At 36.4% G+C, this 14942-nt stretch overlaps 1 protein-coding gene across 5 annotated transcripts in view; it reads left to right on the plus strand.

Moving 5' to 3' along the window:
* The window catches only part of pusl1 (pseudouridine synthase like 1), a 44934-nt gene that overhangs the window by 17134 nt on the left and 12858 nt on the right, over window positions 1–14942 (plus strand). For 2 of the 5 annotated variants that reach the window (XM_067430877.1, XM_067430879.1), the window contains 3 exons: window positions 10458–10512; window positions 10677–10839; window positions 12619–12680. In XM_067430877.1, the coding sequence (XP_067286978.1) occupies window positions 10458–10512; window positions 10677–10839; window positions 12619–12650 (250 nt within the window). In that variant the 3' untranslated portion in view covers window positions 12651–12680. Of the gene's footprint in view, window positions 1–10457; window positions 10513–10676; window positions 10840–12618; window positions 12681–14942 lie in introns of those variants that run through there. The other 3 variants (XR_010900512.1, XR_010900511.1, XM_067430878.1) reach the window with 3 other exon arrangements.

The raw sequence follows: 14942 nt of genomic DNA on the forward strand, positions 1-14942 counted from the left end.
GTAGCAGGAAAGAATCCATGACACGTTCTCATGCGTTTAAAATCCGTAAACATTTATTGACATGATGATATAGTCCATATTGAGTTAGAAAACAGTGCAAACCCTCTTTTAGTGTTAAAAAAACTACTGTCAGGTCTTACTGAAGACACGAAGGGATAAATTAGCACTGAAAAGACGGGGACAGGGTTATTTTGCAGCTTAGCTTATTGCATATGCATTTGTAGGGGTTTCCATTTAGACACAAAATGTATGTGAGGACAGTATTTAAATGAATCACGCAAGCTGATTGACTATGTTTTGCGCTCATTAATTTACTGCTGTTTGAGCCATTCAGTCAGAGGATCACACACTGAACTTTCCACTCCCATTGCTTTTTTTGAATTGTGCTCCCAGGCTAATTCGCCCTGTTTAGTAAATCTGGCCCTTAAAGATGTTTAACGAACAATTAGAAACGTTAAAAACGGTCAACAGAAAGTAAGTGCTCCTGGCCACTCATCCCCTCGTCTATTACACGGTCTATCACAAACAGAAAACACTACCAGGTAAATACACACCTACACCTGTTTGACTAACTACCTGGAAATTCATACTAAAATACAAAATAAAAGACAAATGACACAAATAAAAACATTAGTAACATTAGGTTTTTAATTGTTTTAAAAAGTAGTCTCTTAATTTCACCATGGTTGTAATTATTTAATCAAAAATATAGTAAAAACATTAATACTGTGAAATATTATAAGATTTTAAATTAACTGGTTTCTGTTATAATTTATTTTCAGATGTAATTTATTAATTTATTCCTGTGATCAAAGCTGAATTTTCAGCATCATTACTCCAGTCTTCAGTGTCACATGATCCTTCAGAAATCATTCTATGATTTGAATTTGGTGCTAAACAAACATTTCTGATTATTATTTATGTTAAACACAGTTGTGCTGCATAATATTTTTATAGAAACTGTTTTATTTTTAGGATTTTGTGATGAATAGAAAGTTCAAAAGAACAGCATTTATTATAACTAGAGATTTTTTGTAATATTTATAAATTTCATAAATGTCTTTACTGTCTTTTTTGATCAATTTAATGTGCCTTTGCTTAAGAAAAGTATTCATTTTAAAAACAGACAACTTTTAAAAACTTTAAATAACCTCACCCTAAATTTTGAATAGTAGTTTGTCGCTATTTAAAGGAATAATCTGGTTTATTTACCACAGAAAATAAGCAAAAACTACATTGAATAAACATCAGCAGTACAGTCGGATTTGGGAAGTGGCAAACAAGTAGCCTCGCCCAAACTCACACCATTGGTAGATTTTTCCTTCATGTTTTTTGATTGGCTGACACCAATTTCCTTTTTGACTTCTTTCTTTAACTTTGAATTTCTTTTTCTCTGATTTCTTTTTTAATTTAACCTGAGATTATTCAGAACTGAAGTGTAATTCAGTTCTGAAAAAAAGTGTTCTTTTTTCATTTTCCTAAACAATTATTTACAACAAATTTAGTTCAAAATAACCTAGAAATTTTGCAGGCTGTTCCCCTGAGAAGCCATTGGGAGGCATATGTTTAAAACCAGCTCACACTGGGATCCCTTCGGCGGGTCATTTTGAGTTTCTCACGTGCAGCTCTCAGCTGGGAGAGAGCAGTCGGGACACACACACCATCTGCTCTGTTTCACACTAATGTCAAGATCTGCAGGGGATCAACTGCTTTTATCATGTACACACACTCACTCATATGTCACTGTGGAACTGAATGTCTGCATCAAAACCAGATCAAGGCATTTTGCCTTACAGCCCAAGAAATGCACACAAGTTTTTTCTCTCGAAAGGTAGAGAAAAAGAGGTCCCATTAAAATGCTGCTTTTAATGGGACAGTTCCTCAAAAAAAGAAAATTTTGTCTTTGAATGCCATCTGTCATTTACAGCAGTGTAAATGTTCTTTAAATAGACAGATCTGTTCTGTCTGTTCGGATCTGTTTGTGCATGTATAAGCTATGCAAAGTTACAAAGTCCTTCCACAAAAGAGATTTTTTTCTAATAGAGTACACTGATCCAGACCTGTCTAAAACCACATGCAGTAATCCACATATTATCTGAAGTCTTTCTAGAACACAAACAAGCTAAAAAAGCATATCCTTGGAACCTTATGTGAATTATTGTAACAAAATAGATTGTGGAATAGATAAAGCTCCTGCCGCAACAGGTGCATTCGAGCTACATTTTGCATCAAGCTACATAACACAATTTAAAAGATTAAAATTACACTTTCTCTTGAAATGTCACTTTAGACAACCATTGAGTGTTGGTATTACATTCCTGTCTCAATCTAATGGGGATTTCATTCATATGATGATCTTAAAAAGTTAAATTTAGGATTTTATATCGATCTAATTGCTACACCTGCTTAGCATTTATAATGTAAAAATTGTGAAGGAGGTCAGTATTGAGTCACATAAGATGATGACAAGTTTAGACATCGAATGAGCGCATGATTACTCATATCTGACGCAAATCAGGAAGAGAAGAGAGAAAGAGAAAGCTGTGGTCGCTCTTTCAGCTCTCGGATCGGATAATTCAGTGGGAAAGGAATAGAAATTGTATTCTGAATTACAAAATATTTTGCAAACGCGATAAATCAATATTTCTCCAAATATGCTTACTTTTGAATTAAGAGCCCTAGCTAACGCTGTTCATTGCTGCTGTGTGGACACAACTGAACTGCAGCAGACGAGATCATTTCAATTCAATTCAAAATATTGTTCATTATAGATTGATTTATTTTATTTATTTTGCACTCTTGACATATTAAGAATGTACGTCACTGTTTTAATCTAAGCTTTAATAGTTATAATTATACAAAGTTTTTCCAGATGAAGTAAGTGTGTAATGTTTTAAAGTGCAGTGAATGTTGAACAACAGTAATCTGGGGCCGTCGGTGATTCTTAAAGGTCCCGTTCGTCTCGATTCCATCTTTCAAACTTTAGTTAGTGTGTAATGTTGCTGTTAGAGCATAAATAATACCTGTAAAATTATAAAGCTCAAAGTTCCAAGCGAGATATTTTATTTAACAGAAGTTCCCTTTCAAAGCCTACAGCGAACGGCCGGTTTGGACTACACCGCTGCACTTCCTGCTGTAATGACGTCACTAGAACCGTTTGTTGACTAACCCTCCGCCCACAAGAACTCGCAAAATAGGGGGCGTGGTCTTGTTACTCTCCCACGTGGAGAAGAGCGCGCATTCAGCGCTTGCATCTCCCCGTTATGGTAAGAGGGGGGACGTTTCTGGGCAAAGTGCGCTAAGCTGCTGTCCAATCACAACACGGGAAGCGCTGGACCAATCAGAACTCGTTACGTATTTCTGAAGGAGGGACTTCATAGAACAAGGAAATCATCAGGCCGTTTTTAGGACAGAGGAAACAGCGCTGTACAGATAAGTCAATTGTGTGAAAAATACTGTGTTTTTTTACACACGAAACAAGAACTCATGTTATATTGCACACTGTAAAGATAATCAAAGCTTCGAAAACACGCGAAGAACGGGACATTTAACACTAATGGGGTTAATAGATCGTCATAAATACTACTCACTGCACCTTTAACTGTTTGTGTTTATTATTTCTTTAGGAAGCTCACAATTATGGTAATTGGTGTTATTTTTCTGACACACTCTTAAGGTGTTTCACAATGCTCTGGGTCAGCTGGCCAATCAGAACACATTATTTGGCCAATTAAAATTGTGAGGAAACGCAATGCTGTTGAACTTGGTCTACACTATCTAAACTGCATTTGAGTGTGTTGAACACTATAATGTAATTTTGTGTGTTAGTTTGTTGGCTGTATCCACATTGGAACATCATACTGATGATATTCTAATATTTCATCATGTTGATACATAACATTGATTCATTTTATATACATTTGCTCACCTGTCTAATAAAGCACATGTAAGAACGTCATCTCTGTCAAGTCGAAGTTTATCGCGAAGCTCACGTCATTTTGAAAACTCCTTTTGTTCCAATGTTTGCTTGCCATGGTGCATAATGTTTGAAAGCAACTACAACAGCATGCCACGAGACGTTAGGTAGTAGTTGTCCACGTCTGTTGCCATGGTTTCTACGGCAGTAAAAGCGGAAACCGAGGGTAACGCAGATATGACGCCATTGACAGGCGACTCCCTCAGACGTCCGGCTCCTTGGTTAAAATAGCAATTTTCTCACGATTGAAAAATTCTTGTAAACATTTGGGATATTGCAAGTACTCAACTGAACAAAATATACAACACTGGCCTAGTGATTTTTGGATGTTTTACTGCAAAAATCTTACATATTGCACCTTTTAGTTAATGATGACAGAATTTTAATTTTTCAATGAACTTTCACTTTAAAAGTTTTTTAAAAGCGCTTATGAATGTCTCTTCATTTATAGCTCCGTGTGTGTGGGTGTGTGTGTGTGTGTGTGTGTGTGTGTGTGCGTGTGTGTGTGTGTGTGTATGAGAGAGAGAGAGAGAGAGAGAGAGAGAGAGAGAGAGAGAGAGAGAGAGAGAGAGAGGGAATGTCTATTAATATTTCAGTTTGATCACAACTACAAGAAACAGTCTGAATCAGGTAGATCTCCTGACAGCTAGAGCTAAATTAAACCCTGCGTTTTGTAAATGAGGACAGAGTAACTTAAAAATGATGCAGCTATACATTTATTATTGACTTGGATTTAAACAAGATATCCAATATACAGACATGGTTTTATACTACAGAAGTTTAGTTAATTTAATGTCATATCCATCTGTATCATAATTAATTGAGATTAAACTTCACCCAGGAGGACATCATGAATATAGAAACATCATGAATATGACTTTATGTGGTCGTCAGATACATCTGTTAAGTCACATGAAGATTAATTAATTACTAAATGGAAAGCTATATGTCCAGTTAATTACAAATAAGCTTATATGTCCAGGTGCACCTTTTTAGAAAATAACACTGAGTTGGTTATGAAATGTTTGTACAGTCACTAAGTTAATGAGATCAGGAGTTATTCACACAATAGGGTCGAATTCACACAATAGGGTCGTATTCATACAATGGCATTAATAAAATCACATAGCCAGTGAAAGTAGATTGATTATAAGGCAAAGACGATAAGCTAATAAGGTACCCTAAATGTTTATTGTGTGAAACAAGATATGTTTATTCTGTATGTTTAATTCAAATCAAGGGGTCAAGGTCTGGCTAGTTCACATGGGCCAGTTCGCTTTACTAACATTAAAGTTGAGCTATTATGCTATTTTAAAAGTTATTTTGTTTAAAAGTCTCAAATTCGCCGAAGGTAAATAAAAAAACACTTTGATTTTCTCATAATATCCATTGCAGCAGCCACTTTTTTCTCACAGTGTATGAAAGAGTTCGATAAAGGATTCGGTTTCTTTAAACTCCTCCTTCCTGACAGCCTGCTCTGCTCTGATTGGTCCGACGGCCCAGTCTGTAGTGATTGGGCAACTGCTTACAGCACATGTCGGAAACCAAACGGCCATTACTAAATCTAAATTTCAGCTTCCTCTGCAGCACAGAAAACAGTCTTCTCGAACAACACAAACCCAACTTCCAGTCTGATCGACAACTACAGTGTTTGAGGGTCAAAGCAGACATTGTTTACCGGCAGCCAATGAAGATTATAGGCTGAAATTGTGCTAATTTGTTACAAACCTATGTAGGTTCGAGCAGCAAGTGAGACTGGAAACCCAAATAAGCTAGCAAAACTGGCAATTGGTTACATACATCCTCTTACAGTGAAACCTAAATGGACAAACTTCTCTACAGAGCACTAGCTACTTTCTGCTGTCTGACAACAACATTTTTGTCCTGTGTCAGCCACCGTAGCTTCTCTACGTGCTGTGAAGGGGAGAGGTGAATGTTGGCCGGTTGCAATTCACAACCTCACCGCTAGATGCCGCTAAAATGTACACAGTGCACCTTTAAATTAAAATGATCAACTTAAATATTTTTAGTAGTGGAAACTTGGCTTAACTAATTCAATAAATACTAACTTGTTAATTGGTAACATTAACTTTGATAGCATTAGCATAGCACTTGCTGAATCAGTACAACAATATAAAACATTTAACATCTGTTCTTAAACTAAGCTCATGCTTGACTCTTCTAGAAACTCTTCTACAGAAACTTTTCTAAACTAGCATAAAACATTGAACACTACTAAATCTCCAATGAACATTAATATTGCATTAAAAATTTTTTTTCAGTTTCACAGTTTCAGTTAAAGTTCATAAAACTGAAAACAATGAAAACTTCAAATGTGTCCGATTTGTGAACTCAGAAGAAAAAGAAAGTTCGAAATACTCATAAAAGTTCATTTGATTGAACTAATTTGCTTAATTTGACTGGCTTGTTTTGAGCTTTAGGGTTTACAGTGTAGAATTACGGATGACTTGTTTCAGGCAGGTCAGAATCACTTCTTTGTTTTGGGAGACAATACCTAATTTATCTGCACTTTGATCTTTCAAAATCTCAGAAAATCTGAAAATATCTTCAAATATAAAATGTGGGATTTCTAGATATATGGAACAGTCAAAGAAAATAATGAAATCTTAAATAAAACTCTACATAGTATATACACTCACCGAAATTATTATTAGGAGCACCATACTAATACTGTGTTTAACCACCTTTCGCCTTCAGAACTGCCTTAATTCTACGTGGCATTGATTCAACAAGGTGCAGAAAGCATTCTTTAGAAATGTTGGCCCATATTGATAGGATAGCATCTTGCAGTTGATGGAGATTTGTGGGATGCACATCCAGGGCACAAAGCTCCCGTTCCACCACATCCCAAAGATGCTCTATTGGGTTGAGATCTGGTGACTGTGGGGGCCATTTTAGTTCAGTGAACTCATTGTCATGTTCCAGAAACCAAATTGAATGATTGAATGATGATTCGAGCTTTATGACATGGTGCATTATCCTGCTGGAAGTAGCTATCAGAGGATGGGTACATGGTGGTCATAAAGGGATGGACATGGTCAGAAACAATGCTCAGGTAGGCCGTGGCATTTAAACAATGCCCAATTGGCACTATGGGGCCTAAAGTGTGCCAAAAAAACATCCACCACACCATTACACCACCACCACCAGCCTGCACAGTGGTAACAAGGCATGATGGATCCATGTTCTCATTCTGTTTACGCCAAATTCTGACTACCATCTGAATGTCTCAACAGAAATCGAGACCAGGCAACATTTTTCCAGTCTTCAACTGTCCAATTTTGGTGTGCTTGTGTAAATTATAGCCTCTTTTTCCTATTTGTAGTGGAGATGAGTGGTACCCGGTGGGGTCTTCCTCTGTTGTAGCCCATCCGCCGCAAGGTTGTGCGTGTTGTGGCTTCAGAAATGCTTTGCTGCATACCTCGGTTGTGAGTAGTGGTTATTTCAGTCAAAGTTGCTCTTCTATCAGCTTGAATTAGTCGGCCCATTCTCCTCTGACCTCTAGCATCAACAAGGCATTTTCGTCCACAGGACTGCCGCATACTGGATGTTTTTCCCTTTTCACACCATTCTTTGTAAACCCTAGAAATGGTTGTGCGTGAAAATCCCAGTAACTGAGCAGATTGTGAAATACTCAGACCGGCCCGTCTGGCACTAACAACCATGTCACGCTCAAAATTACTTAAATCACCTTTCTTTCCCATTCTGACATTCAGTTTGGAGTTCAGGAGATTGTCTTGACCAGGACCACACCCCTAAATGCATTGAAGCAACTGCCATGTGATTGGTTGATTAGATAATTGCATTAATGAGAAATTGAACAGGTGTTCCTAATAATTCTTTAGGTGAGTGTATATATTTGTGTTATTTTCAGTTCTGAAGTTATCCGTCCTGAAGTAATTTTTTTAATCATTCAGTCATCAGACAACTGGAAAAGCCATGGAAATTTTTAAAAAATGTTATGAAATGTTTATCATTGCATACTGTTTCACATTCATATTTTAAGAATGTAGTGCAGTAAGCAGTTAGCTATTCTATTGAGCACAGATTATTCTATTGACATTAGACTCATATGTGCTTCTTTTGAGGTTTTCATTGCATTGGTGTTGTATGCTTATCTGTTCATGTAACGCACACTGCCTGTTTGTTCATTCAAAGCCATGATTAAATGAGAGCCAGACGAGCTCATTCAGCATTTCTATGAAGTCATTCCAAACAAATCTCATCGTGAATTTTCCGCCATCATTTTTTTCCTGTTAAAAAAAGCCGTATGAAACATTTAACCTCGCCAGCAGTAAATATTGGCTGCTCTGCTTGAGATGTTATCTGGCCTGATCGCTCCAGTGCTCCTGCTGCATCTCCAGTTGTTTATATGATGCAGGCCTTCTGGCAAAATAGCAGTAACATTTAGTTTTAATGGGAGAAATACTGTACCAACTAGACGGAATAATATGTTACAGAAGAATAAAATAATGCATATTTCGTTTACATTTGGAGCTTGGAAGGGTTCATTTTGAGCAGATGTTTTATATGATCACTATTCAGCATCTGGCTCATATTCACAATCTCAAACGTTCTCAAAACTATAATTTTCAACAGCTTCAAAATCAAAATGTCAGCTTCTTTACCAGATCCAGCATCAAGTGACAGTGGCACTAATATCTGATTGTGCTCAGTTCTTGTTCTGCTGTAAATCAGAGCCATATCAAGTTTTGCTGATGATACTATGCTAGTTTTTGTTTGCTTTCTGCGGTAATAATGGCTGCGTCGAAACCTGGAAAATGCTGCCTTCGGAGGACACATTTCAAGGCAGTAAGGCATCAAGGCACGTCCAAATCTATTTCTAGCTTCACTTCCTGTCTCCTGAGAGACCTTCATCTAATCGATTTTTGAAGGCTGCATACATGTATCCTTTTGCTGCCTTTGATTTCCCACAATCCTGTGCTTTCCATTCTGTGACAGTTGAGCTGGGAAAAAAGATGGCGTTTAAAAGTTGCATTTGATGGTCAGTTTGTGTGTAAATGTATGTTTTTTTTAACCAATATTTTCCACTTCTAATGTCATTTATTGCAAAATAACTTTTCTAATGTCATTTCTTGCTGTAGATCATTAAACTGTTACACTGCCTCAGAAATCTGTCTGAAATCAGTTTCGTGAGGAGCCTTCGAGCACAAAACACTGCTTTACAAGCCATTGTCTGATAAAGCAGCAAAGCATGAGTCAGCTGCCTTGGTTTTCGGATGCAGCCTTTGAGTAAAACGCCACTTCATTATGTATCATACATAATCTGAATTGCACTTATTCAGTCATTAAACATTAAATTCTTGTTGAGCAGAAAAAAAAGCTTAGAATATTACACACCTCGGGTAACGACCCTATACAATTTTTTGCAAACAATGAACGGACATTCATAATATATATATATATAAAAAGAAACAGACATTCTTTTTATATATATATATATATATATATATATATATATATATATATATATATATATATATATATATATATATATATATATATATATATATATATATATTATTTATAACAACTTGATTGAGGAATACTAAAAAGGTTGATGTCTAACTTTTAAAAAATGAATGAGGAGGAGATTATTGAATGACTTCCCTGGTCACTAAAGGTATACGTTTGAGGGTTAAAAGAGCTTAAAGATATGCTCTTTTACAAAGTCTTGATTTTTGGATCTACTAGCATTGTTTTTTCATGCTTAAAGGTAAAAAAAAAAAAAAAAATTTGATTGTTGCAGCCCCTCTCTTCCAAGTCAGTAACACTGGGCTGTGTTTCCCAAAAGCATCGTAAGCTGAAGTTGATTGTTTTACGATATACTTAGGCTCACAATGCTTTTGTTTAGTTCTGGTTCCTATGAAGCATCTCCTTCAGAAAAGTGCTATGTGCTCTGATTGGTTCGGCTGGATCTGTGTGTTGTGATTGGTCAACCGCTTCAAGCATGTTTCTGAGTTTCAGCACACTACTAATGCGACTCAACCAGGCCTTGCCCCTTTTGTGTATGCCTTTGAATCGGAATTATTTAAATATATGAATATTGTGACATGTTCTTTTCCGTAAGAAAACTCAAGACTATGAGTATTTTTTCAGTGCAAACTAAAAATTGATTAATCCAAAATTAATGTTTGAGCAAACATGTAGCCGATGGGCTGTCGAATCATTAAATGGTAAGCCGTTTTCCCACAAAAGCATTTTATTCAGCATAGTAAAGCCTCTTCTCTATTAACCTCCATTAAAAAAACAGCCTGGTCTCTTTCCCTGGGTACCACAGCGTTAGCATGCTTTTTTCAGCTAAGGTTACAGGCTTGCCTTCAAGATCCATCGCACAACGCTTATGCTCGGATAGCAACATTACACACTTAAGAAAGGTGAAAATGCAAAGCATAGTTGGTCCTCTTTAATTTGTGTATTTTTGTCTGTTTTCTTTCAGAGATATTCAGTTCTGGGAGCTCGCCTTTAAAAGTAGGTCTTTTTTATACAGACAAGTAAGTACATGCTTTGTTTCCTTATAAAAATGATGGTTATGTTGCATTATGGGATGTCTGCCTCCTAGTGTTAAATGTGTGACTCTGCACTAGTTTGAAAGAATGTGTCTGGTGATGCAAAACGGCTGATGTCATAACAGCAGTGTTTGACGTTTCCCTCACAGGTGCGGAGGATGACTGGGGCGCTGGTTGCCGTTGGTCAGGGTAGACTGTCTGTAAGTCAGATTCAGGAGCTACTAGAGGCACGTGATTCATTGGCATTCCCAAATAACCTGACCGCCCCGGCCCACGGCCTCTTTCTGACCAATGTACAGTACAGAGATGCAGGTGAGAACTGGAAGCTTAGGTCAGGATGTTTGAAAAAACCACACTGCTCATTATTAATGCAGTATCTATATAAATTGAGCATATTATGCACATTTTAGATTGCCCAGAACTATTAAAAAAGAACACACTGCACAGAACAACATATCCCACAAAGCAATGCTCTTGAATTGACTTGGGTTCTGGAAAACTCCATACATTTTCTCCGTAGGAAAAGTAATTTCTTAAAGATAACTTATAAACAATTGAAGACAGACTTACTACTATGAGCTACAATGTTGTTAGTCAATGATATTCAGCCCACATTATTTCAACTTAGTTTTTTTAATAATCATGTTTAGTATTGGAATTCTTGGTGAAAAACTACATTACCCATAATGCTGTACAGAAAATTCCACCAGTCAGAGAGACAAGTAAATAGTGGCAAAAGAGCTTGCAGAGAACGGCCACTCCTAAAATCGAGTCAATCTCCCAACACTCTCAAAATACTTAAATATTTGTATATACTGTATATATGCATATTTTGCAGTAAACCGAAAATATGTGACCCGTGCTGGCAAAAGGAGTCGGAAAGCACACAAGATAATTTTGAGCTACAGGCAAAACTAGTGAAAAATGTTGATTTTGAGGTTTTCACCAAAAAGGAGTTCATTAAGCCCTCATCTAGGGGTCCCAATGCTCCGAATAGCAATTGAACATCTAAAAGTATCTATATTTGTACGTTTTCTGAGAGGAATACCTTTCCTTTGTCCATGAAAATGAGCTCACTCTCGCTGACTGACAGATCCGAAGCGTGCGCACAAAAACGCCTCAGACAGCACGCGATCCTGATAAACACATATACACAGAATTATAGTATTTCAGAATATATGTATTCACGCAAACCTTATCTGTTATGTCTTATGAGAATGTTTGGTGAACTCTTGGAGAAAAACATCTGATGTGTAACATTATATTAGATTTGTGCGGTAAAGTAGGTCTTAATATATAGGCTGTATAGTTTGGTGTTATTACCAGTGATGTTAAGGTATGGTTGTTAGGTGATTTTGTTTTTGAACCTTTGGAAAACTTAGATTTTTCTCAAAATTAACTGCTGACTAGAAACACTTTTTTGTGTGTGAAAATTTGCTCGAGACTGCTTTTGCCAGCACGGGTCACATATATTGTTAATATAGATATAATCAACTTTAAATTAATAGTTTTATTTTTCTCTGTCCGTTTTTGTTGTTGTTGTTGTTGTCTATTTTTTGAATACTTTGTAATGTCATGGTCCCCCTCATAGCTAATTCATTGCTTATTAACAAAGACTTTTTAAAAAGAAAAAATCTTTATGGGAAAAATAAACGGAATAAAGGCTTCTGGAAAAAGTGCTGCCAAAAAGGTGTACACTTTTTGGTGGACACAAAAAGGGGGGCACTCTTAAACAAATATTTTTTGATATCTTTCGTGACACGACTTGATCAAACTGATTGCAATTAAGACAATTTTTACACAAAAATTGCTTTAAAAAATGTATGTTTAATATGTTAACTTTAAATATAAAGTTTTTTATTTAATTCTGAGAAGATAAGTGTCCATCACTCACTAAATGCTGTTTTATATACTATATTTAAATCTATATTTAAACAGTGTATAGTGTGCATAGTGTATAGTGTAAACAGCCTTTCTTTACAAGTATCCATTTCCTCCACAAGATCCTGCATTGCACCCTGGGTAATATGTTGTCCTGCTAAGGACAGTTAAGAACATCAGTATTAAATGTGTATCCTTGTTTTCTTACAGATCTTGCCTGGCTGAACCGTGATATTATTTAAATGATTATTAAAAAAAAATTAAAACTGAAATTTCTGTGTTGTTTTACACATACATAGTTATGCGTTCCTGGATATTTCACTAAATGGAATGACGTGAAACCACACACACACACACACACACGTTTGTTTTTGTGACATATGGGGACATTTCATAGGCGTAATGGTTTATTTTCTATCCCCCTACACTGCCCCTGCCCCTAAACCTACCCATCACAGGAAACATTCTGCATTTTTACTTTCTAAAAAAAAAACCTCATCCTGTATGATTTATAAGCATTTTGAAATGTGAGGACATGGGTAATGTCCTCATATTACACCCTCTCCTTGTAATACCTGTGTCATACCCATGTCTTTATACACATTTGTGTCCTCATATGTCACAAAAACATACACACGCACGCACGCACGCACACACACACACACACAGGCTATATATAAGGGCTGTCAAGCAATTCATTTTTTTAAATCTAATTAATAACATCACATTTGGCAGAGAAAATGACCCCCCAAAAGATAAATTATAGTCAATATTGTGTTAAATAAGAAATGCATCAATACGTTATTGTGTTAAATAAGACGTCATAAAAAGTAGTTTTGGAAATATCTTATTTGATTCAACAGAATTTATTATACAAACTTGTAGGCTACAATGGCTTGTCATTTTTTTTTCTTCTCCAGAAACTGCATCTGAATTGGTATTTACATATTTTTGGAGATATTTTGTAAATTTGTTTTTTTAAACAAATATTATCCTTTAAAATATATATAATCCTTTATATAATCCTTTAAATTATATATATATATATATATATATAGAGAGAGAGAGAGAGAGAGAGAGAGAGAAAGAGAGAGAGCATCCAGAAAGTATTCTCAGTGCTTCACTTTTTCAAAAACATTTTGTTACAGCCTTATTCCAAAATTGATTAAATTCATGTTTTATTCTCAGTTCTACAAACAATACCCCATAATGACAATGTGAAAGAAGTTTGTTTGCAAATGTATTAAAAATAAAAAAATAAAAAAATCATATGTACATAAGTATTCACAGCCTTTCCCATGATACCTAAAATTGAGCGCAGGTGCTCCTGTTTCCACTGATCCTCCTTGAGATATTTCTACAACTTGATTGGAGTCCACCTGTGGTAAATTCAGTTGATTGGACATGATTTGGAAAGGCACACACCTGTCTATATAAGGTCCCACAGTTAACAGTGCACGTCAAAGCACAAACCAAGCCATGAAGTCCAAGGAATTGTCTGTACACCTCCGAGACAGGATTGTATTGTTGCAGAGATCTGGGGAAGAGTACAGAAACATTTCTGCACCATTGAAGGTCCCAATGAGCACAGTGGCCTCCATCATCTGTAAATGGAAGAAGTTAGGAACCACCAGGACTCTTCCTAAAGCTGGCCACCCAGCCAATCTAAGTGATTGGGAGAGAATCGCCTTAGTCAGAGCGGTGACCAGAAACCCGTTGGTCACTCTGACAAAGCTCCAGCATTTTTCTGTAGAGAGGAGAGAACCTTCCAGAAGAACAACCTCTCTGCAGCACTCCAACAATCAGGCCAGTATGGTAGACGGCACTTAAATTAAACAATTTTGTGTTAAGTTACAGTGAAGCATGGTAGTGGCAGCATCATGCTGTGGAGATGTTTTTCAGCGGCAGGAACTGGGAGACGAGTCAGAATCGAGAGAAAGATAAATGCAGCAATGTAGAGACATCCTTGATGAAAACCACTGACGCTCACCAATGCTCCCCATCCAATCTGATGGAGGTCCTGATAACAGTGTGAGAAACTGCCCAAAAAAAGGTGTGCCGCAAGACTTGAGGCTGTAATTGGTGCCAAAGGTGCTTCAACAAAGTATTATGCAAAGGCTGTGAATACTTAAGTACGTTGGTTACGTATGGTTTAAAAAAAAAAAATCAATTTTTGAATAAGGCTGTTACAATAAAATGTGGAAAGAGTGACTTTCCGGATGCACTATATACTGTATTTCCATATTCATAGTAAAATATATACATTAGAAAAAATAAACATTACAAAAAGTCAAAGATAAGCAGTTTTATTCTACCACACATCAATATCAGCACAAATGCAGCAAACCTGAGGTGCTGGATTTGTTAGATTTATCAAGATCCGCGGCAAACATTCCTCATCCTGTAACATCCAGACAGTCACTGATCAGCTCCAAACACACACAGTCATAACACATAACTTCCAAAGCGATACATACTTTTGTGTCATCAACATTTAAGTTGAGGTGAAATACGGAAATTATTTCAAATGGCTG

The sequence above is a fragment of the Pseudorasbora parva genome, chromosome 22 (genome assembly GCF_024679245.1).
Source record: "Pseudorasbora parva isolate DD20220531a chromosome 22, ASM2467924v1, whole genome shotgun sequence".
In the NCBI taxonomy this organism is placed as follows: domain Eukaryota; kingdom Metazoa; phylum Chordata; class Actinopteri; order Cypriniformes; family Gobionidae; genus Pseudorasbora; species Pseudorasbora parva.